This window comes from Macaca fascicularis, chromosome 1 (genome assembly GCF_037993035.2).
Source record: "Macaca fascicularis isolate 582-1 chromosome 1, T2T-MFA8v1.1".
NCBI classification, from domain to species: domain Eukaryota; kingdom Metazoa; phylum Chordata; class Mammalia; order Primates; family Cercopithecidae; genus Macaca; species Macaca fascicularis.
The window spans coordinates 158,176,024-158,200,496 of NC_088375.1; the positions used below are offsets into that span (position 1 = coordinate 158,176,024).

The 24,473-nt window shown below is 37.9% G+C and overlaps 1 protein-coding gene across 5 annotated transcripts in view; it reads right to left on the reverse strand.

Moving 5' to 3' along the window:
* ST6GALNAC3 (ST6 N-acetylgalactosaminide alpha-2,6-sialyltransferase 3) overlaps positions 1-24,473 on the reverse strand; it is a 555,034-nt gene that overhangs the window by 171,507 nt on the left and 359,054 nt on the right. The window contains exon 5 of one of the 5 annotated variants that reach the window (XM_045385940.2): positions 11,658-13,742. The exons of the other annotated variants lie outside the window; for them this stretch is intronic. Within the exon in view, the coding sequence (XP_045241875.1) occupies positions 13,718-13,742 (25 nt within the window). The 3' untranslated portion in view covers positions 11,658-13,717. Of the gene's footprint in view, positions 1-11,657; positions 13,743-24,473 lie in introns of those variants that run through there. 5 annotated transcript variants of the gene reach the window in all.

Consider the following 24,473-nt stretch of genomic DNA (forward strand, 5'->3'; position numbering starts at 1 on the left):
CATCCAAATTGGCAAAGTGGAAGTCAAACTGTCACTGTTTGCTGATGTTATTGTATACCTAGAAAACCCTACAGACTTATCCAAAAAGCTCCTGCAACTGGTAAATGAATTCAGCAAAGCTTCAGGATACAAAATTAATGTACACAAATCAGTAGCTCTGCTATACACAAACAGTGACTAAGCTGAGAATCAAATTAAGAACTCAACCCCTTTTACAATAGCTTCAAATAAATGGATAAACTTAGGAATATACTTAACCAAGGAGGTGAAAGAACTCTTCAAAGAAAACTACAACACATTGCTGGAAAAAATTATAGACGACACAAACAAATGGAAACACATTCCATTCTGATGCATGGTGATATGATTTGGATGTGCCCCCACCCAAAACTTATCTTGAATTATAGTGCCCATAATCCCCATGTGTCCTGGGAGGGACCCAGTGGGAGGTAACTGTATCACAGGGGCAGGTTTCTGCCGTGCTGTTCTTGTGATAGTAAGTCTCATGAGAACTGATGGCTTTATAAGGACAGTTCCCTTGCACACACTCTCTTACCTGCTGCCATGTAAGAAATGCCTTTGCTCTTCCTTCACCTACCACCATGATTGAGAGGCCTCCCCAGCCATGTGAAACTGTGAATCCATTAAACCTCTTTCCTTTATAAATTACCCAGTCTCAGGTATGTCTTTCTTAGCAGCATGAGAATGGACTAATACAGATGGGTAGAATTAATATTGTGAAAATGACCATATTGCTAAAAGCAATCTGCAAATTCAATGCAATTCCCATAAAAATACCACCATCATTCTTCACAGAACTAGAAAAAACAATCTTAAAATTCATGTGGAACCCAAAAAGAGCTGTTCATAGCCAAAGCAAGACTAAGCAAAAAGAACAAATCTGAAGACATCACATTACCTGACTTCAAACTATACTATAAGGCCATAGTCACCAAAACAGCATAGTACTGGTATAAAGATAGGCATATAGACCAATGGACAGAATATAGAACCCAGAAATAAAGCCAAATACTTATATCCAACTGATCTTTGACACAGCAAACAAAAATGAAGTGGAAAAAGGACACCCTATTCAACAAATGGTGCTGGGATAATTGGCAATCCACATGTGGAAGAATGAAACTGGATCTTCATCTCTTACTTTACAAAAATCAACTAAGATGGCTCAAGGATTTAAATCTAAGACCTGAACCCATAAAAATTCTAGAAGATAACATTGGAAAAACCCTTCTAGACATTGGCTTAGGCAAAGACTTCATGACCAAGAACGCAAAGCAAATGCAACAAAACAAGGATAAAAAGATGCAACTTAATTGAACTAAAAGGCACATAAAAAGAAACAATCAGTAAACAGACAACCTGCAGAGTGGGAGAAAATCTTCACAATCTATACATCTGACAAGGGACTAATATCCAGAATCTACAAGGAACTCAAATCAGCAAGAAAAAAACAATCCCATCAAAAAGTGGGCTAAAGACATGAATAGACAATTCTCAAAAGAAGATATGTAAATGGACAGCAAACATATTTTTAAAAATCACTAATGATCATGGAAATACAAATCAAAACCACAGTGTGGTTTTGCGATGCCACCTTACTCCTGCAAAAATGGCCGTAATCAAAAAATCAAAACATATTACATGTTGGCATGGATGTGGTCAAAAGGGAAGGCTTCTACACTACTGGTGGGAATGTAAAGTAGTACAAACACTAGAAAACAGTATGGAAATTCCTTAAAGAACTAAAAGTAGAACTACCATTTGATCCAGCAATCCCACTGCTGGATATGTACTCAGAGGAAAAGAAGTCATTATACGAAAAAGATACTTGCACATGCATGTTTATAACATCACAATTCACAGTTGCAAAAATATGGAACCTGCCCAAATGCCCATCAATCAATAATTGCATAAAGAAATTGTGATACACACACACACACACACACACACACACACAATAGAATACTAGTCAGTCATAAAAAGGAATTAAATAACGGCAATTGCTGCAACCTGGATGGAACTGAAGACCATTATTCTAAGTGAAGTAACTCAGGAAGGGAAAATGCAATATCATATGTTCTCACTCGAAAGTGGGAACTAAGCTATGAGGATGCCAGGATGCAAAGGCCTAAGAATGATACAATGAACTTTGCGGACTCAGGGGAAAGAGTGGGAGGAGGGTGAGGGATAAAAGACTACACATTGGTTCAGTGTACACTGTTTGGGTGATGGGTGCACCAAAAGCTTAGATATCACCACTGAAGAACTTATTCATGTGACCAAACACCACCTGTTCCCCCAAAACCTATTGAAATTAAAACAAATAAATTAATTAAAATAAATGAATAAATAAATAAATAAGGCCATCTGACAAAAGACTGTTACCCAAAATATACGAAGGAACTATTAAAACTCAATGATAAAAAGTTAACAACCCAATTAAGATACACAGATATTTCAGATGACAATAAGCATATGAAAAGTATGAAAAGCATATGAAAACATATGAAAAAATAAGCATATGAAAAGATGTTCTAAATCATATGGCATTAGGACATTGCAATTTAAAGTAACAATGAAATATCACTACATGCCTATCAAAATTGTTTAAATCTAGAAGATCAACAACATCAAATGTTTGTGAAGATGTGGAGCAAGAGGCACTCTCATCCATTGCTGGTAGGGATGCAAACTTGTAAAGCTATGTTGAAAGACAGTCTGATGGTTTCTTTTAAAGCTATACATACTCCCACAATTGTATTCTTTAGTATTTACCCAAATGAATTGAAAACTATGTCCACACAAAATTTTGCACATGAATGTTTAAGCAGCTGCATTCATAATTGCCAAAACATGGAAGCAACCAAGATGTCCTTCAGTATGTGAATGGATAAGCTGGTACATTCAGAAAATGAAATATTGCTCAGTGATAAAAAGAAATGAGCAATAAATCAAGGCATAAAAAGACATGGATAAACCATAAATGCATATTACTAAGTAAAACAAGCTAACTGAAAAGACTGAACATACCATGTGTGTTTGCATTAGTCCATTTTCACACTGCTGATAAATACATACCCGCCAGGTGTGGTGGCTCACACCTATAATCTCAGCATTTTGGGTGGTTGAGGAAGACAGATGACAAGGTCAGGAGTTTGAGACCAGCCTGGCCAACATAGTGAAAAGACAAAAATTAGCCAAGCACGGTGCCGCATGCCTATAGTTCCAGCTACACAGGAGGCTGAGGCAGGAGAATCCCTTGAACCTAGGAGGCAAAGGTTGTGGTGCTGAGATTGCATCACTGCACTCCAACCTGAGCAACAGAGTGCGGCTCCATCAAAAAAAAAAAAAAAAAAAGGACATACCCAAGACTGGCTAATTTATACAGGAAAAAGCTTTTAATGAACTTCGAGTTCCACAAGTTCCACATGGCTGGGGAGGCCTCATAACCATTATGTAAGGCAAGGAGGAGCAAGTCTTATGTGAATGATGGCAGGCAAAAAGAGATATTCTGTAGGTGAAGCCCCCTTTTTAAAACCATTGGATCTTGTGAGACTTATTTAATATCACCAGAACAGCATGGGAAACCGTGCTCCCACAGGGAAAGACCTGCACCCATGATTCAATTACCTCCCACCAGGTTCCTCCCACAACATGTGGTAATTCAAGATGAGATGTGGGTGGGGACACAGAGCCAAACCATATCATTTCACCTCTGGCCCCTCCCAAATTTCATATCCTCACATTTCAAAACTAATCGTGCCTTCCCAACAGTCTCTCAAAGTCTTAACTTATTTCATCATTAACTCAAAAGTCCATAGTCCAACGTCTCATCTGAGACAAGGCAAGTCCCATCTGCCTACAAGCCTGTAAAATCAAAAGCAAGTTAGTTACTTCCTAGATACAATGGGGGTACAGGCATTGGGTAAATACAGCCATTCAAAAGGAGAAATTGGCCAAAACCAAGGGGCTAAAGGCCCCTTGGAAGTCCCCGGCAGGGCAGTGAAATCTTAAAGCTCCAAATGATCTCCTTTGACTTCATGTCTTACATCTACCAGGTCATGCTGATGCAAGAGGTGGGTTCCCATGGTCTTGGATAGCTCTACCCTGTGACTTTGCAGGGTATAGCCCCGCTCCCGTCTGCTTGCACTGGCTGGCATTAAGTGTCTGTGGCTTTTCAAGGCACACGGTGCAAACTGTAGGTGGATCTACCATTCTGGGGTCTGGAGGATGGTGGTGCTTTTCTCATAGCTCCACTAGATGGTGCCCCAGTAAGGACTCTCTGTGGGGGCTCCGACTCCACATTGTTCTTTCACACTACCCTAGCAGAGGTTCTCCATGAGGGACCCACCCCTGCAGCAGACTTCTGCCTGGGCATCCAGGTGTTTCCATACATCCTCTGAAATCTAGGTGGAGGTTCCCAAACCTCAATTCTTGACTTCTGTGCACCCACAGGCTCAACACCACATGGAAGCTGCCAAGGCTTGCAGCTTCCACTGTCTGAATCAACAGCCCAAGATGTACATTGGCCCTTTTTAGCCATGCTAGAGCAGCTGGAACACAGGGTACCATGTCCCTAGGCTACACACAGCAGGGGGATCCTGGGCCTGGCCCACAAAACCATCTCCTCCTCCTAGGGTACTGGGCCTGTGATGGGTGGGGCTGCTGTGAAGACCTCTGACAAGCCCTGGAGACATTCTCCCCATTGTCTTGGGTATTAATATTCAGCTCCTCGTTACTTATGCAAATTTCCGCAGGGCTTCAATTTCTCCTCAGAAAATGGGATTTTCTGACAATTTTCAGCATTGTCAGGCTGCAAATTTTCCAAACTTTTATGCTGTTTCCCTTTTAAAAATGGAATGTTTTTAACAGCACACAAGTCACCTCTTGAATGCTTTGCTGCTTAGAAATGTCTTCTGCCAGATACCCTAAATCATCTCCCTCAAGTTCAAAGTTCCACGAATTTCTAGGACAGGGGCAAAGTGTCTCTCTTTGCTGAAATGTAACAAGAGCAATCTTTGTTTCAGTCCAGTTCCCAACAAGTTCCTCATCTCCATTTGAGCCCACTTCAGCCTGGATTTAATTGTCCATATACTTATCAGCATTTTAGTCAAAGCCATTCAACAAGTCTCTAGGAAGTTCCAAATTTTCTGACATTTTCCTGTCTTCTTCTGAGCCCTCCAAACTGATCCAGCCTTCCCTGTTATCCAGTTCCAAAGTGGCTTCCACATTTTTGGGTATCTTTTCAGCAGTGCCCCACTCTACTGGTACCAATTTACTGTATTAGTTCATTTTCATGTTGCTGATAAAGACATACTTAAGACTAGGTAACTTATACAGGAAAAAGGGTTTAGTGGACTTATAGTTCCACGTGGCTAGGGAGGCTTCACAATCATGGTGAAAGGCAAGGAGGAGCAAGTCAAGTCTTACATGGATGGCAGCAGGCAAAGAAAAAGCTTGAGAAGGGAAACTCCTATTTTTATAACCATCAAATCTCATGAGACTTGTTTACTATCATGAGAACAGCATGGGAAAGACCTGCTTCCATGATTCAATTACCTCCCACTGGGTCCCTCCCACAACACGTGGAAATTCAAGATGAGATTTGGGTGGGGACACAGTCAAACCATATCAGACTCCAACTAACTGTATGACATTCTTGAAAAGGCAAAGCTAAGGAGATAGTAAGAAGATCAGTGGTTGCCAGAGGTTAGTGACAGGGAGGGCTGAATAGGCAGAACAGAGACTTTTTAGGACAATGAAACTACTCTTTATGATGCTATATAATATTGATACATGTGATCACACATTTGTCCAAATCCTTAAGAAGTACACCACCAAGAGTAAATGCCTACATACACTTTGCATGCTGGGTGATAAGGATGTGTCAATGTAGGTTCATCAATTGTAGCAAATATACTACTCTAGTAATGGATGTTGATAATGGGGGAGGCTATATATGTGCGGATAAGTGTAAATGGGATAATGCTGTACTTTCCTTTCAGTTTTGCTGTGAACTTAAAACTGTTGTTAAAAAAAGAAGCTTATTTAGAAAAAGGAACAATATTATCTGGAAAAAATATTTTCAAGAAAATAAATGTAACCATACCATATTGTTGGCTGTACAATGAATAATATTTATACAGTTATAAACACTGAAGTTTTGCTTTAACCAAAAATTTGATAAAGCTATATTGGGAAGACTGAAGAAGAAGGTGTTGAGAGACATAAGAAAGATAAATTCTCAACTGCCATCACAGGAATTTCATAGATAATGTCTAAAATTGAAATGGCACAGAAGTATATGTATGTCATTTAGAACCATGGGCATAAATAGTATCAGCTGAAGGAACAAGAAGTGATTGCTGCTAGAAGTAAGAATAAGAAGTGATGAGGGGTGGAGTGGGCTGCTACTTTAAACAAATTTTTAAGTACATGCATGCATTATTTTCATAAAAAATAAAAGCTAGTTTTAAAAAGAGCTTCACGGTGTCCTGTACTAGAAGATTAAAGAAATTTTGATGTAACTGGCACAGTAAGATACTATGCAGCCTTCATATACCATATCACAAAATATATGCATGCAAAATAAAGAATTTTCACAAAATATTGCTGGAAGAAAATAAAAGCATGTCACAGTACATATTGTTTGGTTCCGTTTTTGTAACACACACCCATACACAGTGTATTTATACTGTGAATACATGGTCCCTGCTCTCAAACAACTTCCAATTCAACATATATACATAATAGTTTCAACATGATGTATTTGTTAATAGGATGCAGGGGTTCTCAAACTTGAGTGTGCATCAGAATCACTTTGAGGGTATATTTAAAGATTTTAGGTCTGCATCCCAGTTTCTGATTTAGCAGATTTGGGGTGAGACCTGAGGATTTGTGTATCTATCATGTACCCAGGAGATGCTAGATGCTGCCACTGCTGATCTGTGACTACACTTCCAAGAGCACTAAGACTGTTATACACAGAGTGTTTGGATATACTTGGCCCAGCATAGGAGTCAGGGAAGTCTTCTTAGTAGAGACGCTCCCAAGTTGCATTGTAAGTGGTTCTCAGTAGTCTCTGAAGTTGTCACAAAGTCGTAAAACTACTGACAAATCTTAATGGAAATTCTTGATTTACCAATTATGAGGTTGCATATACTAACCACAAACATAATGTTTCCTTGCTTTAGACTAGAACTTTCTAGTCAGTACTGGTTATTTCAGACAAATCAGCAACTGTGCTTGGCATTTTTATATGCTTTTGACTAAGGAAATGGACAAATGAGAAAGTTTTTGCATATGAAATGAGATTGATGACCAAAATCTTCCAAGCTAGGGGTGGCTGGGAGGGTACAGAGTAAGCCTGGGGCCCTTGGAAGGGAGTCCTGGCTTAGTCTAACAAGGAGAGAACAGACAGTTGCAATCTGGCTACAAGAGAGCCAAGAGGGTTCCTTAATGTTACTCTTCTCACTGTTAGAAGCTGTTCCTCTGTTCCCTTCTCCAGAGAAGAAGCAACCATGGAAAGTGGAGAAGGACTTACATCAGTGGCTCCCTACCAGAGTCCAGACACTGTCCTAGGTACTTAATGGTGTTTGAAATGGAAAAGACATCCCTAGGTATTTAGGATGTTAAGGAAGCATCAGAAAAACTAATATCTACTTACATGTTGGCCAGTTAGTTTCTCATTTATTCTTTTTCACGTTTTAATTTGCTTCTTAAGGACAAAACCAAAATGAGTTCTCCAGTTTCATTACAGTGTTTCATGAACTTGTCTGTTGTTTACTGGACTCTGCGGCTAGCACAGTGTCAGGTCCAGAATTGGTACTGAGTGAAAATTGTTAAGTGAATGGCTAGACAAGTGTTATCAGAGCCATCTGGGAGAATTCGAGAACACGTGTAGAGTACACAAAAAATTTTCTTTACTCCAGCCTCAGAAAATTGAGAAAAGATTTTCTAGTATCCCTTAATCTAACTCTGAGGCTCTAGTCTGGTGCACTTTTAGAGAGATGAATGTGGAAGATCGACTGCCATGCTAGTGGCTATCAATTTTCTCACTGGGAGAGGAGAAATTCAGAGTGTAGACACAGTGAAGCCAGGTAGTTGACCAAATCTGTCATAAATTAAAACTTGATCTCTAGAAAGGTGCCAACTTCTTGGCTTCTAATTCTGTGAGAAGTAAGAGGTCAGTTCCAGTTAACTGAAACCTTGCTTCCAACCACTCTAATGAAAATGTGGTTGAAAAATAATTGGAAACACAATTTTTGCACTAACAGTTATTAGAATGCCAAATTGTACCCATTATAGAGTCTTCTAGACAGTGAAAGTAAACCGTATTTATGTGAAGTACAACTCTCACCATCTCTCTCGGGTGGGAACTTGAGTTCTTTGTCATGCATAAGGCAAGACTAGAAGGTTACTTTCTATCATAATATCTTAATTTTAAAATCATTTTCTTTTGAAATCATAAAATAACTTTTATAGAGCTTCAGATTGTGTGCTTTAAGAACTTGAAAAATTTCAAGAAAGCAGAATCACAGTCTCCTTCATACTTTAGCCAAATGCATTTGGTGCAGGATTCTTAATGAGGGCAGGATAGGAAAAGAGGAAGATGCTTAGGAATTATGAAGGGCCACAAGTTCCCTGCCCCAGTCAACACTTCTGAGAAATCCTGCCTTGGACCCTGCAATAGCATCTTGCAGACACGAAGTAGACCCCTCCCAGCTCTGGGCTGAATAAACCGATAGTGTCTTCACCCTTAAGGCCAAATAGGATCACACTGTTTATCTTAAGCTGTCCCTAGAACTGTTTGAATTCATTAAAGGTCTGTCTTTGGCTTTGGTTTGGCCAAGATACCGGGATCTTCTTATTGAAAAGTGTATCCACAGCTAACACGTTGTCTCATGTCTGTAGTCCCAGCTACTTGTGAGGCTTAGGTAGAAGGGTGGCTTAAGCTCAAGAGATTGAGGCTGCTGTGAGCTATGATCCACCACAACTGCACTCCAGCTCAGGTGACAGAGTGAGACCCTGTGTTTAAAAAATGAAACAAAACAAAACAAAACGCCAGAAGAAGAAGTCTATCACTAAATGTGCTGGAATAAAACCAAGTTTGGTGCTCTTCCCAGACTTCAAAAATGGAGACTTCAAGGAAGACAAATTTTGAAGAATCATAATTGTGAAACTGTAGATGTCAGAAACCACAGAAGGAAGTTACAAAAAGCCAGCAATTTAAAGAGTGAAAAGTAAAGATTTTAAACACAGTAGGAGACCATTTTGATCTTCCTTATCAGTCCTATGTGTGAGAATATGAGGGCTATATTCAGCAGGAGTCTTATGGAGGAGGAATAGCTAAGTTGTTTCTACTCAAATCTCTGAATCTTAAATTCCATTACAAAATACATATTCTGATTGGCAATAACATTCTGTTAATGAAAACCAAAAGAAGGGTCCTAAAAGGGACTATGCCAAGGTACCCACTAAGTCAGGTACCTTGTTGTTCAGTGGTATGAGCCTAATATGCCAGGCGGGGTACAAATCAGTGGGTTCTTGTCAAAGAACACATCTGTTGCTGGGAACAGATGGAAAAAGTAGGATGTGTTCTTGGTTGATTGAGAAAAAGAAGTACCTAATACTTTTTTCCTTAGTTCACATCATGACTCACTAAATCATGAAATGAATTATATCACAGCACAAATACATTGCCACTAGGATGTGTACAAAGTAAAATTAGTATAATCAACTCTGAACTGTTGTGCTAATGAAAGCAAACAGTGATGTAGAGATTCTCAAAGAGTGCAAAATCAGAAAATCATTTATGTTTGGTGATAGCAGATATTGTATTACTTGGGAGGCATCAGGTTTACCTTTGTGTTTTGCTTGTGGAAATGTGAAAATTAGTGTGTAGCCCTTACATGATGGGGGAGACAACTGGGGTAGAGGAATGAATCAATCTGGAATGGAGAATTTCTGTAGATTCACTTCAGGTGGCAAATTTAGAGTTGGCTAATCACTGAATTATAAAGGGGAATGGACATAAACTCATTTTTTGGAAGGGGAAACTGCAACTGAGATAAATCTACCTCACTCAGGACACACAATTCAAGGTCTCAGCCTCTCATATGTTTCTGAGTTCTTTTCTCACTCGGTTGCACTACTTGCCCCATGCACCTGCACACTAGTATTTATTACAGTGGATGAATATAAATAAGCTCACAAAGGCTCTGATAAATTCCTGCATGACAGACCTTCCACACATTGTTTAGAGATATTAAAATGCTTTGAAGATTGCGACTGACATCAAAGGAGCTTATCCTTTTAAAATGTGTCCTCAGGGAGCTGGGCCAGAGAAAGAACCAGATTTGATGCTAATGTTTTTGGGTGCTCTCAGTGCAGGACAGGTAAGTGTGTGGACTCTAAAATCAGATCTGGTGGAAGGGTGTGTGTGTGGGGGGTGGGTATGGTTAATGGGTACAAAAAAACAGAAATAATGATTAAGACCTACTATTTGATAGAATAAAGGGTGACTATAGTCAGTAATTTAATTATACATATTAAAATAACTAAAATATTGTAATTGGATTATTTGTAACACAAAGGATAAATGCTTGAGGGGATGGATACCCTATTCATCATGCTGTAATTATGTTACATTGCATTCCTGAATCAAAACATCTCATGTACCCCATAAATATGTACATCTACTATATCTCCATAAAAATTAAAAATGAAAAAAAAAATCAGATCTGGGTTGGAATTCTGCCTTGATCACATTTTTTTCCTATAGTTCCTTCCTCTGCTAGCTTAAGCAAGTCTCATAATCTTTCTGAGGTTCACTTGCCTTACTGTAAAATTAAGACGATAATTATACCTGCCTCATAGGATTATTGAGATGACAAAATGAGATAATGTAGGTAATAAACTACATGTTACATAAGTAATATATCCTTGACATATAGTAAGGGCTTGGTAAATGGTATTTATGATCATTACAATAACAATTATAACTACACACATTTCATTTTTCAATAGTTTGTGTTGAGCAAGTCCATATTATATCACATTTCCTTAAAGTTCAGTGTCTATGTTGCATTTTTTTTTCTTTTTTTGAGACGTACTCTCACTCTGTCATCCAGGCTGGAGTGCAGTGGCATGATCTCAGCTCACCATAACCACTGCCTCCCAAGTTCAAGTGATTCTCCTGCTTCAGCCTCCCAAGTAGCTGGGACTACAGGCACGCGTCACCATGCCCAGCTAATTTTTGTATTTTTAGTAGAGACAGGGTTTTACCATGTTGGCCAGGCTGGTCTCAAACTCCTGACCTCAGGTGATCCACCCACCTTGGCCTCCCAAAATGCTGAGATTATAGGCGTGAGTCACCGCGCCCAGCCTCTAAGTTGTTGTTTCTACTTAGTACATCCTGAAGAAAAATCTGTTTTTTATTTTGTCTTCTCTGTTCAATTATTGCCAGACAGGGACTCTCATAATAAAAACAAGTTTAAAATTTCCATTTACTTTAAATAGTGAGTCATAAAATTAGTCATTTATAGTTTATGAGGCTATAATGTTCTTGGGTGGTTCTAAGGTAAAAGTCTAAAAACAGAGTTCGATGAAGAACAAAAAGATTCTACAAAATACAATTCTATTTTCTAGAAAAGGGAAAGGATACACCTGCAGTGGATGTTTTGCCCTTGGCATAATCTCTGCTTTCAAATCCTAGTTTATGTTGTTATCCCCATGGACAGTATGTCTCCATTCTGGCCCCACCATCTCCAACTTGGGCTATTATAATAAGCAGTTAGTAACTGAGCTCCATGGCTACATTCTTTCACAAAACTCCATTTTTTTGGCCACAAGGCTCACTTTTTGAAAATGTAAACATTAGGGTCACAAATTCTTGATCTGACACATATGCCCTTTCTGATGGCACCTAAATCTATTTCCAGAACATCTCTCCACTCTTTTCCATTAAAAGAAATTTTTACCAACACTGAACTCCTTCAGCACACTTCATACTTTCATGCTTTGTGTCTTTACTCAGGCTATTGGCCTCTGCCTAGGAAGTTCTTTCCCATTTGCCTTGCAAAAATTCCACAATATCTTTTCTAAAGCGAAATATAATTATATTCTCTTGTGCGCATGCTAGATGTCAGGGTCTGTTTGAACATAGAAAATAATTAAATCTTTACTACATGTAACATATGTAAACATGTTTATAACAACATAAAAACTAAGTTAATCTTTACTACAATCCTATGAGGTAGTATTATCATCTCTACTGATGAAAGAGAAAAGTGAGGCATATAGAGGTTAATGTGTACAAAGTGACACTGATGGTAAGTGGAAGCTGCTTCTGCTCAGTCAGAACAAATTCTGCTGTCTTTTCTAGTGTAGACTCTTGTTTATACTGCCATTTTGCTACTTGCTCAGTCTGGTGTGTGACAAGCTCCTTATCTCATTTGCCCTTCAGTCCTCACTGCCCAGCACTGTACTTTACATTTAGTCTGTGCTTAACTAATGTTTACTAACTGCATGAACCCAAATAAGAAAACTGCAGCTACATTTTCTACAGATTTTCCTAACACGGTGTATGCTATTGTATCTTTAGCTGGTTGCCAAAATGGGTTGAGTGTCACCTGAACAGAAAGGAAAGTGGGCAGATGAGAGGACAGAAATGGTTTCTGAGCTGGTATACTTTTGTTAAAGCACATTCTTCAACCTGCAGCAATAGCCAAAGGCCTTACACACTCCTAAACTGAAAACATAAAGCATAGCTTTTTAAAGCCCCAAATATTTTTGAACAAACTTCCTTTTTTCATTTGTATACATCACGTTTTATTTTAAGCCATATGTATTAGGGAGAGTTAAAAGCCTCTTGGAAAAGCTTAGTTCAGTTTTGACAGTAACTCTTTGGCAAAGACTCTTCACTGCATCATTACTCCAGGGTGTTCCTCCCGCAGCTGTCACAGGGAAGCCAGTGATATGTGGCATTTCATGCCCTCCCTTGGAGATCACTTATCCTGGACAACAGTTTAGGTGGAGAGTCTCCACATTATCATGGAAAAATCTTCAGACATTTTCAAAGACAGCATCTCAACATCTACACAGGCTTCAAGAAAGATATGCAGCAATGAACAATTGAGTCCTTATTTCAAAGAAGAAAAAGTGAACAACGAGAACTTTAACTCATCACAGTATCACTTTTCTCACTTCCAAATTAGTATGTATTGAGCATGGTGTTACAGACACAAAAAGAATAAAACTGCCCCTTGCTCTTCAGAAAACTCACATTCTAGCTGGTCAAGAGGTCAAATAACCATTTGACTTAAAAACCATTTGTTTTCATAACTATCCTGTCCAGTACTCCAGAAAGGTGATGGCCCTGCGGAAAGAAGGAAGTATTCTGCCTAGATGTGGGCATAGCAGGGAGGGTTTGTGGAGGAGGTGCCATTTCTGAGCATCAAGGAAACACTGGATTTGGCTCAGTGGAGGGGTACTGAGGAGGTGAGATGGGAACTGGAATTACAGGTAAAATAAAACGTACGCAGGAGCATAAAGGCAAGAAGAGAAGCTTAAAATGTTCTTATATTAGAGCGCAAGGTGCTAAAAGATATAAAAGGAGAAGAAAGAATGGAAGAGAAAGAATAAAAAGATTTTATCCTACCTTATATAAGAAAGGCAGAGCCTACAGATGTGAATCTCATACAAGGATGTTGAAGAGGTTTCTAGGAATTAAATACAATTAAGTAATTTATTAAAAAGTCAGAATATGTTGTTTTATAGCATCTTATTTCACCTAAAAATGTAGAAGATCCATCATCTTAGAAAAAACAAGTTTAAATGAATCCTTCTGTATACCTGGAGTGTTGAGTTCTTTTTATTTTGACATTAATTTTCAAAACTTGCTGAGAACCTGTTATTTACCAAGTAATTTCTTAGAATCAATCTTAAGAAATTGAGAAAATGCAAAATTGAAAAAAGTTCCAAATGAAAATGATTAATATCATTATTAATATAGAATGATAGCTATTTTGGCCAGGCACGGTGGCTCACGCCTGTAATCTCAGAACTTTGGGAGGCTGAGGAAGGCAGATCACGAGGTCAACAGATCGAGACCATCCTGGCCAACATAGTGAAACCCACATTCTACTAAAACTAAAAACAGCTGGGCGTAGTGGCATGTGTCTGTAGTCCCAGGTACTCAGGAGGCTGAGGCAGGAGAATTGCTTGAACTCAGGAGGTGGAGGTTGCAGTGAGCCAAAATTGCGTCACTGCACTCTAGCCTGGTGACAGAGCGAGACTCCATCTCAAAAAAAAAAAAAAAAAAAAGAATTATAGCTATTTTTCTGTACTAAGTAATTTGACAAGTTAAAAAAAAAAAAAGACTTCATTGGGCACCAACGAATGTTATATTTATCAGAAAGCAAATTTACCTTGGAAATCGGGAAAGCACATTTGATTGTAAGAACAATCAGACGTTGAAAATCTTACTGAACAGGGTTCCTGAGAGGCAATGACATGAAACCTAACAGAGCTGCTCACATTGAGAATCCTGTGTTTCCATAGGAGGGCTATGAATAAGCATCTCGAGAGACCTGAGGAAGCTGAGATGAAGAAATCATCTTCCAAGAACACGATCTCTTCTGTTAGATGGGGCTTTGCTTTCTCATTCAGACTTAATTTTATAAAATACATTTCCTTTAAGGATGTGAAGACTTAAGGAAAAAAACATAGAATAAAGAAACCAAGAAGACGCTGCTTATTTTGTAATACTATACATTCAGTTGATCACAGGTACACAGAGGGGAGTCACGCTTATTATTGTCAACCCAGGAGTTTTAAAAACCCTTAAACAAGTAGCTCAGCTGAGTGTACAGCAAAGCTCACCCAGGCTGAATGTCTGGTCAGAGCAACAGTCTACTTTCCAGAATGCCACCTGGATTGGAGATTGAAAATAAAATTCCTAGGATATGCCAAGGTTCATTTCCTAAAAATGATGATGACATTACAGTTATGTCAGTTTTCAAAATGAGAACAACTTAAAAAAAAATCCCCAAATGTGTTGAATCTATCTTAAATGAAGCTAAGTTTGGACTCTACATAATGTGACTTTATTCAGTTATTTACCCAGCATTCAAGACAGCATCACTATATCTCAATTCCTTGTGAGGGGAGGGAGGATATTTTTCCTCATGAAGGAAAAATTATTGTAAGAATTAAATTATATAATGTAAGAAAAATAATTGGCATGGCACCTGGTACAAAACTGAGGATTCATTAAATGCTTTTAAAAAGCCCTAACATTTACGTTTCTGGTTAAGATCTGTATTTTTGGTTAAGATCTTATTTCCAATATTTAATGTATGAAATAATGGCTGATGCACCACAAACAGGTAAAAAATAAAAATGTTGGCCTTGATTTCTTAAGTGTTACACAGCGCTCATTAAATTAAAAAATTCTGACTCAGTATACCTCAATAACCACCTGGTAATTCATTCTAAAAGAAAGTAGCATCCATTTAGGCTCAAATTCACAACCTAACACCTTAATGACCAGCAGTTTCCTAAATGTGATATTCTGATGAACTTTCAGGTCCTTTAGGAATTACTGCCTTCCTCAGTCAGCTGTCCTTTAATCTATCCTAGAACTCGGTCTCATTTGATTATTAGCAGTTTGAGCTCAAGTGAGTCTAGGAAATTGCATGTTGACATAAAATGTATACTTTTTGCATTCGAATGCTTTAATACAAAAGAGATTGGATCACAAATTTTATTAAAAGATGTTTTAAAAATGAAAAAAGTAATTTTGACTTTTACTCCATATTAAAGAGTTTTAGAAAAGAGTGAAGTAACTCAGGGGGAAAGGGTGGGAAGGGAGTGAGGAATAAAAGGCTACAAATTGGGTGCAGCGTGTACTGTTTGGGTAATGGGTGCACCAAAATCTCACAAATCACCACTACAGAACTTACTCATGTAACCAAATACCACCTGTTCCCCAAAAACCTATGGAAATAAAAAATTAAAAAAAAATTAAAAACGAAAAGATTGAAGCATAAGGGAATAGGTTTGTTGTTGATTGCTATTCTCTATGAGCCATAGATATTTATCAGCTGAAACGAATTTACCAATGCAACCATGAATACACCAAACTTATTATTATTTTGAAGTCACGCTGAAATATTGTCTAAATCCTATGCAAACCACTTTTTCAGAAAGAAAAAAAACATTAATTTTAGGGGAATTATAGTTAAGTCATTTTAGCTCTGCCCAAATAACATTATTCAGGGAGAGCACTACCAGGGTCTCAGCATAATACACGTCACATTTTTAGATGTATTATTCAATTGTTTACTCAGCATTTGGGACATTGATTATCTATGATCTATCAAATACAGGAATATCAAGTCTTTAAAACTTTCTTTACTTTGCTCTAGCCAATGAAAAAGAATATTCCTTATTTCTGAAAGAGGAGACACTGGATTATTCTCACCATTTGCCACATGTACATATTTACTTCATCAATTTTTCTTTCATAACGTGCATATATTAATCATTTGTTTTCCCCACATATAAGCTAATAATAATTATAATACCTTTAATTTTATATGTATTCTCAAACTGATTTTAGATTCCACAGTCACTTCTTTGATGTATATTTTAAAATATTCCTAACCAATATACTTTTTGAATATTGAATGCATAGATGTTTAAGTCAACTTTATAGATAAAGAAACTCAGATGTTGAGGAACTAAGTGACTGAGAGTACTAAATATGAATTATCAAAATATAAAATGGTGGCCAGGCACAGTGGCTCACGCTTATAATCCCAGCACATTGGGAGGCAAAGGTGGGTGGATCACCTGAGGTTTGAGACCAGCCTGGCCAACATGGTGAAACCCCGTCTCTGCTAAACACACAAAAATAAGCTGGGCCTCGTGACGCATGCCTATAGTCCCAGCTACTCAGGAGGCTGAGGCAGAATAATTGCTTGAATCTGGGAGGCGGAGGTTGCAGTGACCCAAGATCCTGCCACTGCATTCCAGCCTGGGTGACAAAGTGAAACCCTGTCTCAAAAAAAAAAAAAAAAAAAAATGGCAGTAAAAAGTCATCTTCTAGTGACAGCTCATAATAAGCAGTTGCATACATATATCAGCTAATTGTAGTTAATTCAACATGAAGATGCTTTTGTTCATGTGACAATAAAAAATAGTTTAACTTTTTAACTTTAACCTCTCCCTCTACTCTAGCCTGTAAATAGCTACGTCTTTTAAAATACTTTTTTATAATCTGACTTCGTATTTATTTGTTAATATGTCTACATTCCTCAATAGAAGAAGCTCTTTAAGGAAATTTCAATGTTACTCCTTGTTGCAGGATTTTTAGCACACAGCTGTTCAATAAATGCTTTTAGCACAAATAAATAAAATGCTGATTTGTCATACTATGTGAGCTTGATTCTTTAGGACAGGGGCTTATATTTAGTTTAGCCTGACAGACCAAAGTGCTTAAAACATGACAGTTTACAGTCATGAAATACCATGCCTATGTTCACAATGGACTATGAATTTACACACTCTATTGTACAAGCATGTAAAAACAACTTTACAAGCATGTAAAAATGGGCCTCCTCTCTGGCCAAAGTTTATTACCTTTGTCTTTGATTCCTGCCACCTTAGAAAGGAGCTAACCCATGTTTACGATTACACCAGTTGGAAGAAATATGGGGGCCTGCATTTTATTCAGTGCCCTGCCACCTTGGTTTCTGGGTGACCCACCATGGTTTGCTTTTCAAAGCCTTCTGTGAGGAGTAAGCAAATAGCAGCATTTGTCATGCAACTTAAATGAGCATGCAGTAATCAATAAGAGCAATCAATAAGAATGCTAAAATAAATAAATGAATGAATAAATAGATAAAAAGTAAACTCTGCAATCACAGTGTGATGCTACCATAATGAATAAGCATTATCACGTATCACCCCTGTCTGCTATCATCAGCAGCTTTCAAAACTAATTGTCATATTGAACAAAGGGCACTAGATTTCATAAGGCAGTCAGTGCTATTTCTCTGCATTTTTTTCCCTTTAGTAACAATTGACAGTAAGAGCCTAGCCTTGGGGAATCAATAGAAGTGACCCATGACTTGCAGTTTGGTAGGTTCCAGCTAACCATCGGATCACTTCCACAATCCCCACAGACTGCTGTCCATCTCCAGCTCAGCCAGCCATTGTGGTTACGCTTGGTGGTGAAGACAGACAAGAAAAAGGTTTCATGGAGAGCTAGAGGCAAGACCCAAAGCTAGACTCTCATTAAGATTTTTTTCCTTGTCAAAATAGAAATCGTTTCATTGCTTTTTCTTTCTTATTATGTGTACATACGCACCATGAAACAATTTCAGAAAACAGAATGCTATAAGAAAGAAGGCAGAAATTATGCATAGCCCCACCACCCACTGTGTTAACTATCCTTTTGGACTTTAGAACATATTGCACACTCATATTACAGAGCACAACAGAAAGAAAAGTGGAATGCAAGTAAAAAATATCTCCTTTTTCCTTACAGTTAAAAAAATCAACCAAACAAAAATCTTATGGAAAAATGAAATCAAAACAGGAACAAAATCTAACCAGAATGACAAGTATCACCAGCAATCTAGGAAATACACAGAACAGAAAAAGCTTTCAAAGGAGAGAGAAAAGACAGTGATCAAATCAGGCTGTCTCAAAAAATGATGGCACTGAAAAGCGTGTCAGAGGCAAGAGCTCTGAGAAAGAACAAAGAGAGATACAGAGAAAACGGAGTGAGTAGGCAGCAGAAAGAAAGAGGAGAGAAAAGACAGAGCACAAGGGGGGGAAGCAGGCGGGGTGGCAAAAGGTTTTTGTCATAAGGAGAAACCAATATAATGAGAATGGAGATGCCCCCATATTTCATCCTCAAAACCGCCTGTAGAACCTTGGGGACTGCCAAATTCCTTTTGAAACAATTTTCATTGAACACCAAAACATCTTTTGATGGTACAAATGAAGGAAAAAGACTTCAAGTTATATCCAATATCCCTAACTCCCAAAAGGTAAGTCACTCAACATTGTAAGAGAATATAAAAGTAGGTTGGGCGTGGTGGCTCACATCTGTAATCCCAGCACTCTTGGGAAGTCGACGTGGGGGGATCACTTAAGCCCAGAAGTTCAAGACCAGCCTAGGCAACATCTCTACAAAAAAATTTTAAAATTTGCTGGGCATGGTGGCACACGCCTATATTTCCAGCTATTTGGATGGCTAAGGAGGGAGGATCCCTTGAGCCCAGGAGGTCAAGGCTGCAGTGAGCCGTGACTGTGCCACTGCATTCCAGCCTGGGCAACAGAGTGAGATTCTGTCTCAAAAAAACAAAAGAAAAAAAGAAAAAAAAGGCAATAAAGGCAACTTAGCTCCATATTTCAGTCAGAATTTTTCAGTGTATAAAATAAAAATTTTTTGCCCAAACAAGTTGAAAACTTACGTGCACACAAAAACCTGCACACAGATATTTATAGCAACTCTATCCATAACTGACAAAACTTGGAAACAACCAAGATGTCCTTCAGTAGATGAATGGATAAATAAACTGTGGTACAATTCAGACAATGGAATATTATTCAGCACTAAAAACAAATGAGCTATCGAGACACGAAACGTCATGGAAGAACTTTAAATGGGTGTAATAAGTAAGAACTTTAAAGGAGTGTAATATTACTAAGTAATAGAATCTAGTCTGAAAAGGATTCATACTGTATGATTCCAAGTATATGACATTCTAGAAAAGGCAAAACAATGGGATAGTAAAAAGATCTTTGGTTGTCAGGGATTATGGGAGAGAGAGGGACGAACAGACAGAGCAGAGGAGACATTTATGACAGTGAAACTACTCTGCATTATAATGGTGGATACATGTCCTTATACATTTGTATAAACCCATCGAATGTACAACATCAAGAGTGATGTCTAATGTAAGTTGTGGACTCTGGGGGATAATGATGTGTCAGTGCAGGTTCATCAGTTGCTACAAACGTACCACTCTTGTTGGGGGGATGTTAATAATGCAGAAGACAGTGTATGCGGGGGCAGGGGTGTATTAAGTCTTCAAAACTTCAGACTTCACAAATAAAAAACAAATAAAGCATTTTAAAAGAGAATCGACTTCTCGTTCTATTCCCATGTTCCATTTCATTTGTAGCTCTTTCTATATAGAGGAGAACCAGCATGAAAGAGATTTCTGGTAAAAATTCATTTTATAGGATATTTTGTGTATATGTGTGCATGTGTATGAGAGAGACAGAGGAACTGAGAGCTAGAAAGAAAGAATGATAATTTGTGATAGATTTGCATCTATGAAATGAAGAGCTACAAAATTCACGTGGATTTGTTTTGAATTTTATTTTTTTAATCAAAATTCAATTTTCAGCTACCTTTGATTTAAAAATAAAATAAAAGTTATCAAATTTTAATTCTGGAGCTCTTCACCCACTTTAGGGCAGAGGAGATAAAGCATCTGAGACTGTTGGAAGTGAGCTGGCTTCCCAAACTTAACTAGTTAGTGGCAAAGTTGAGGCAAGCATACCCAGTGTTCACCTGCTTTTGTTTCTGGGGTTCTCTAAGCAGCAGCAGCCACAGGTGACCCAGAACCTGCTCTTAGCAGCCCTAAGGAAAGTAAGGGCCCTTCTAAAATAGGTGTTTGAAATAGCTGTTCTCAGCAAGAGAAGGGTGGCTGCCAGGGCTGTGATGCTCATCTCTGCATCACAGAAATGTGTCTGTCCTCTCCCTTAAACTCTCAGCTAAAACAATACTTTCCTAAAAAGGTATTTGAGTTCAGGGTAGAGGGCATCATGCTTCATTCTACCAAGTGGCTTTACAAGATTTCTATAAGCAGGAGGCTCAGAAAACATTACTTTGTAAGTACGAAATCAGCTTCAGGCAGAACCAAGTGACAAGAAGACTTTTTAGTACTATCTTCAAGTGCTTATGAAATTGACATTTTCATCAAAAAGTATTTGTTAAGGACCTGAGAACTCTGAGAACCTGAGATACACTGAGAACTCTGCACAGAGATATGAAAAAACAGCCTTGAGGGGCTTCCAATATTGCCAATCCCATTGGCCAGCCAGAACTATACATAAAAGGTAAGAAGCAGCCAAACCAGCCTGTACAAGTGCAAGATACAGGGCAAGAAAAATAAATGCTTGAGGAATTCATAGGAGGGAGGGATAAATGGGGCTGTCAGAGAGAGTTGCATGGAAAAAGTCAACTCCTAAGCTATGCCTTAAATGATTTATATGACAAGAGTAGAAAAGGAATGGCATTTCAACTGGGAAACAGGGTCAGCAAATATGCAAAGCTCAGAATGTGTATCTGGAGATAATGAGCAGACCAGTTTGGTTGGGCTAGAGAACATCTGTAGGGACTAGTTGGCAACAAACTTAGAAAAATTGCTGGACAAAATTCTTTGAAGGACAACAATGCCAGATAAAAGAAACTAAAGGCAATGAAGAACCATTAAAGTTTTGTGGGTAGGTGAATGGAATGTCAAAGTGATTTAGGAAGATTAATCTGGTGGAAGTACAAAATGCAGATTGAAGGGCAAAAGATGGAAAGCAGTGAGAATAGATGGAGACTATTTTTATAGTCTAGACATGAGACAATGAGAGCCTAGAGATAGAAATAAAGCATATAAACAAAGAATATTTTGAAGTAAGTGACTGTGGACTTGGTAACTCAATTAAATTTCGGTTAGGAAAGATGAGTCAGATTTAAACAGACTGAATTTCACATAGAAAATGCCTAAAGGCCAACCTAGCTTTAGAGACCAATGTTTAGAAGTGATATCAAAGATGGAGACAAGATGTAGCAGTGATGGTTGACTTACGGAAGTGAATGAGTCATCTTGGGGAGAGAATGGTTCATTTATACTGAACATATATTAATAAAAGGAATGGTAGAAAAGTAAAGACCAGTATCATGGCTTTTTGGAAGCATAGTAGCAAGTGACTGAGTTTGCCAATTTCCACCTGTATTTACTTGAACTGTCTGTTTTCTGAGGCTTCCTAATGATCCAAGACTGACGACAGTGGCCAAGAGTCATTCACAGTTGAGCTCATAGTCTATCACTCTGTAAGTGAAACATGAGCAGTTGGAAACCCTGGTGACTTGGCCAATGTCTTCCAGTGCTCAAGAGTCTTAAAACTCTCTTCTGAAGAATGTGTTGAACACATATTGAAGTCCCCTATACTGTTTTCAATATGATGTATGTGATGATTTCTCTAAATGAGGGAAAAAGAAAAGTCTGGATGATTATCTAAATGTGCAATAAAATGTCAGTGGAGGAAAAATGATACTAGCTGGAATTATTCTCAATATTATAATATAGATATAAAATAATTCCTAATAATAATAGTAAATACTAGAACCATATGCCATGCCCAGGCTAAGAGATTTATAAATTTCTAGTTTAATTCTAAAAAAGTAGAGATACTAGTTTATACATGAGAAAACTGAAGCACAGAGAGTTTACACTTGACCTAGATCATACAGATAGGAAATGGCGGACCGTTATCTACTATAATCTATGACAAGAAACCAACATCTACTCCATTCATTGTCATCAATCAATCAAACCTCTAACTTGAGAATTCAGTATAACAATTCTATTGTTAAAAACAAAACACAGATGAGTCAAGTACATACATACATACACACACACACACACACAAATATATATGCGAAGATTAGTAGGAGAGGAAGGACTAATTGTTATTTTTAACTAAAATATGACACAATCCAAGAAACCTTTTTATAAAGCTACTCTTAGTAAGGACTCATACTTCCAGTTCATTTAACAAAAAGGCATTATAAAGTTAAGGTTCTTCATAGGACTGATGGTTACATTTCAAAACTCATATGAGATGGACATCGGCATCACTAATGTCTCCACATATACAATTTCTAGCAAAACATAGCCCATTTACGAGAAGTGCAGAAATGTTGTTAAACTTAATTAGATCTAATTGTCACACTTTCATTAGCTATTAGCATTATGTAAAGATAAACTAATGCATAATGAGTTCTTTCATTGTCACATAATTATAATTTTAATGATTATGTTATGACCATTATAATACAGTGCATATTTTCAATTTTCCCATTAGTGGGCAATTATTTATAAGGTTTTCTATTACAATCTGTCCATAGAGACCAAGTTATTAATGCCTCCATTTTCCTATAATGATGACCACAGTGTTAAAATCAATATGATGGCCACAGGGAGAACGGCAAAACAACGTGGAAAGAACAACAAAACTACAACCATGAAGTAGGCTCATTCAGCACATGCCTGAGGAAATTTTAAGATGGAGAAAAATAACATATTAATATTCTTCCAAGAAGTTCTAGTTTACAAGGTTTTCTCAAGTATAATTTTTCTCATTTTTTGTGACCTTAAGTCCCCAACTCTTTCCTAAGACAGTTTCCATGATATAAAATATTCAAAAGCCTAGCCTTTGAAAAATGTCTTAAAGAGTTTTCACCATTCAGAGAATTAGATTAAAATCCCACAAAGTCATTTCTGGGAAGTTTTTTGAATTGTTCAATTTCAGGGTTGTATGTCAGGAAGTAAGATGCTGATGAACTGTATGATTCATCCTCAAAGATGATGAAGAGTGGGAGAAATTTATTATAACAAAGGAAAAGGGCAGTGTGATTGGATAGTGATTATGGCAACAAGGGCCTGCGTGTAGGTCCTGAAAATAATAACAATAATAATAGTAACAACATCTAATAGAGGATTTGCTTTTGTCCACTAACTCTGAGAATAAACAGATCTCCTCACTATTCTTTGTGTGAACACTGAGACTATTTGGTGGACTTAGAGAGATGTCCAGAATTATTCAAAGACATTTAGGAATGTGGCTTACTATACACACCTGGCCATAGTTGGTTGCATTAAGTGGTTCTGAGGTCTCACGTGGAGACAAGACAGGCCCTTCAGGGCTTTTTGTAGCCCTGTGAAACTATGTATTTGTCTCCCCCAACTGCAATGGGGTTGTCTCAGTTATCTCTGAATTCCTGGCAACTTACACTGTAAAAATTTTGTGGCAGAAATTAATGAACTAGTTAGATTTAAGCCCAAAAGTTCAAAATAGCTCATATCATCCAACTTGATGGTAAAACTAACCTGATTTTAATATTGACCAGTGTCCCTCCCCGAGAAAAACTGTTGGTCCAGGTTCTCAATAGATATGTACTCATATAGTTTGGAGATATGACTAATTTTTTGTTTTTTCCATGGAGGAGAATCAAGAATCCTTGCACTTATTGTGTCATAGGTTCTCCAGGGATAGGAATGTGTAAGACACACTTGGGGAACTCTTTAAATGCAGAGCCATTCTCAGAAGTTCTGAATCCACAGGGCTGAGAGGCTATCTTTCTAGCA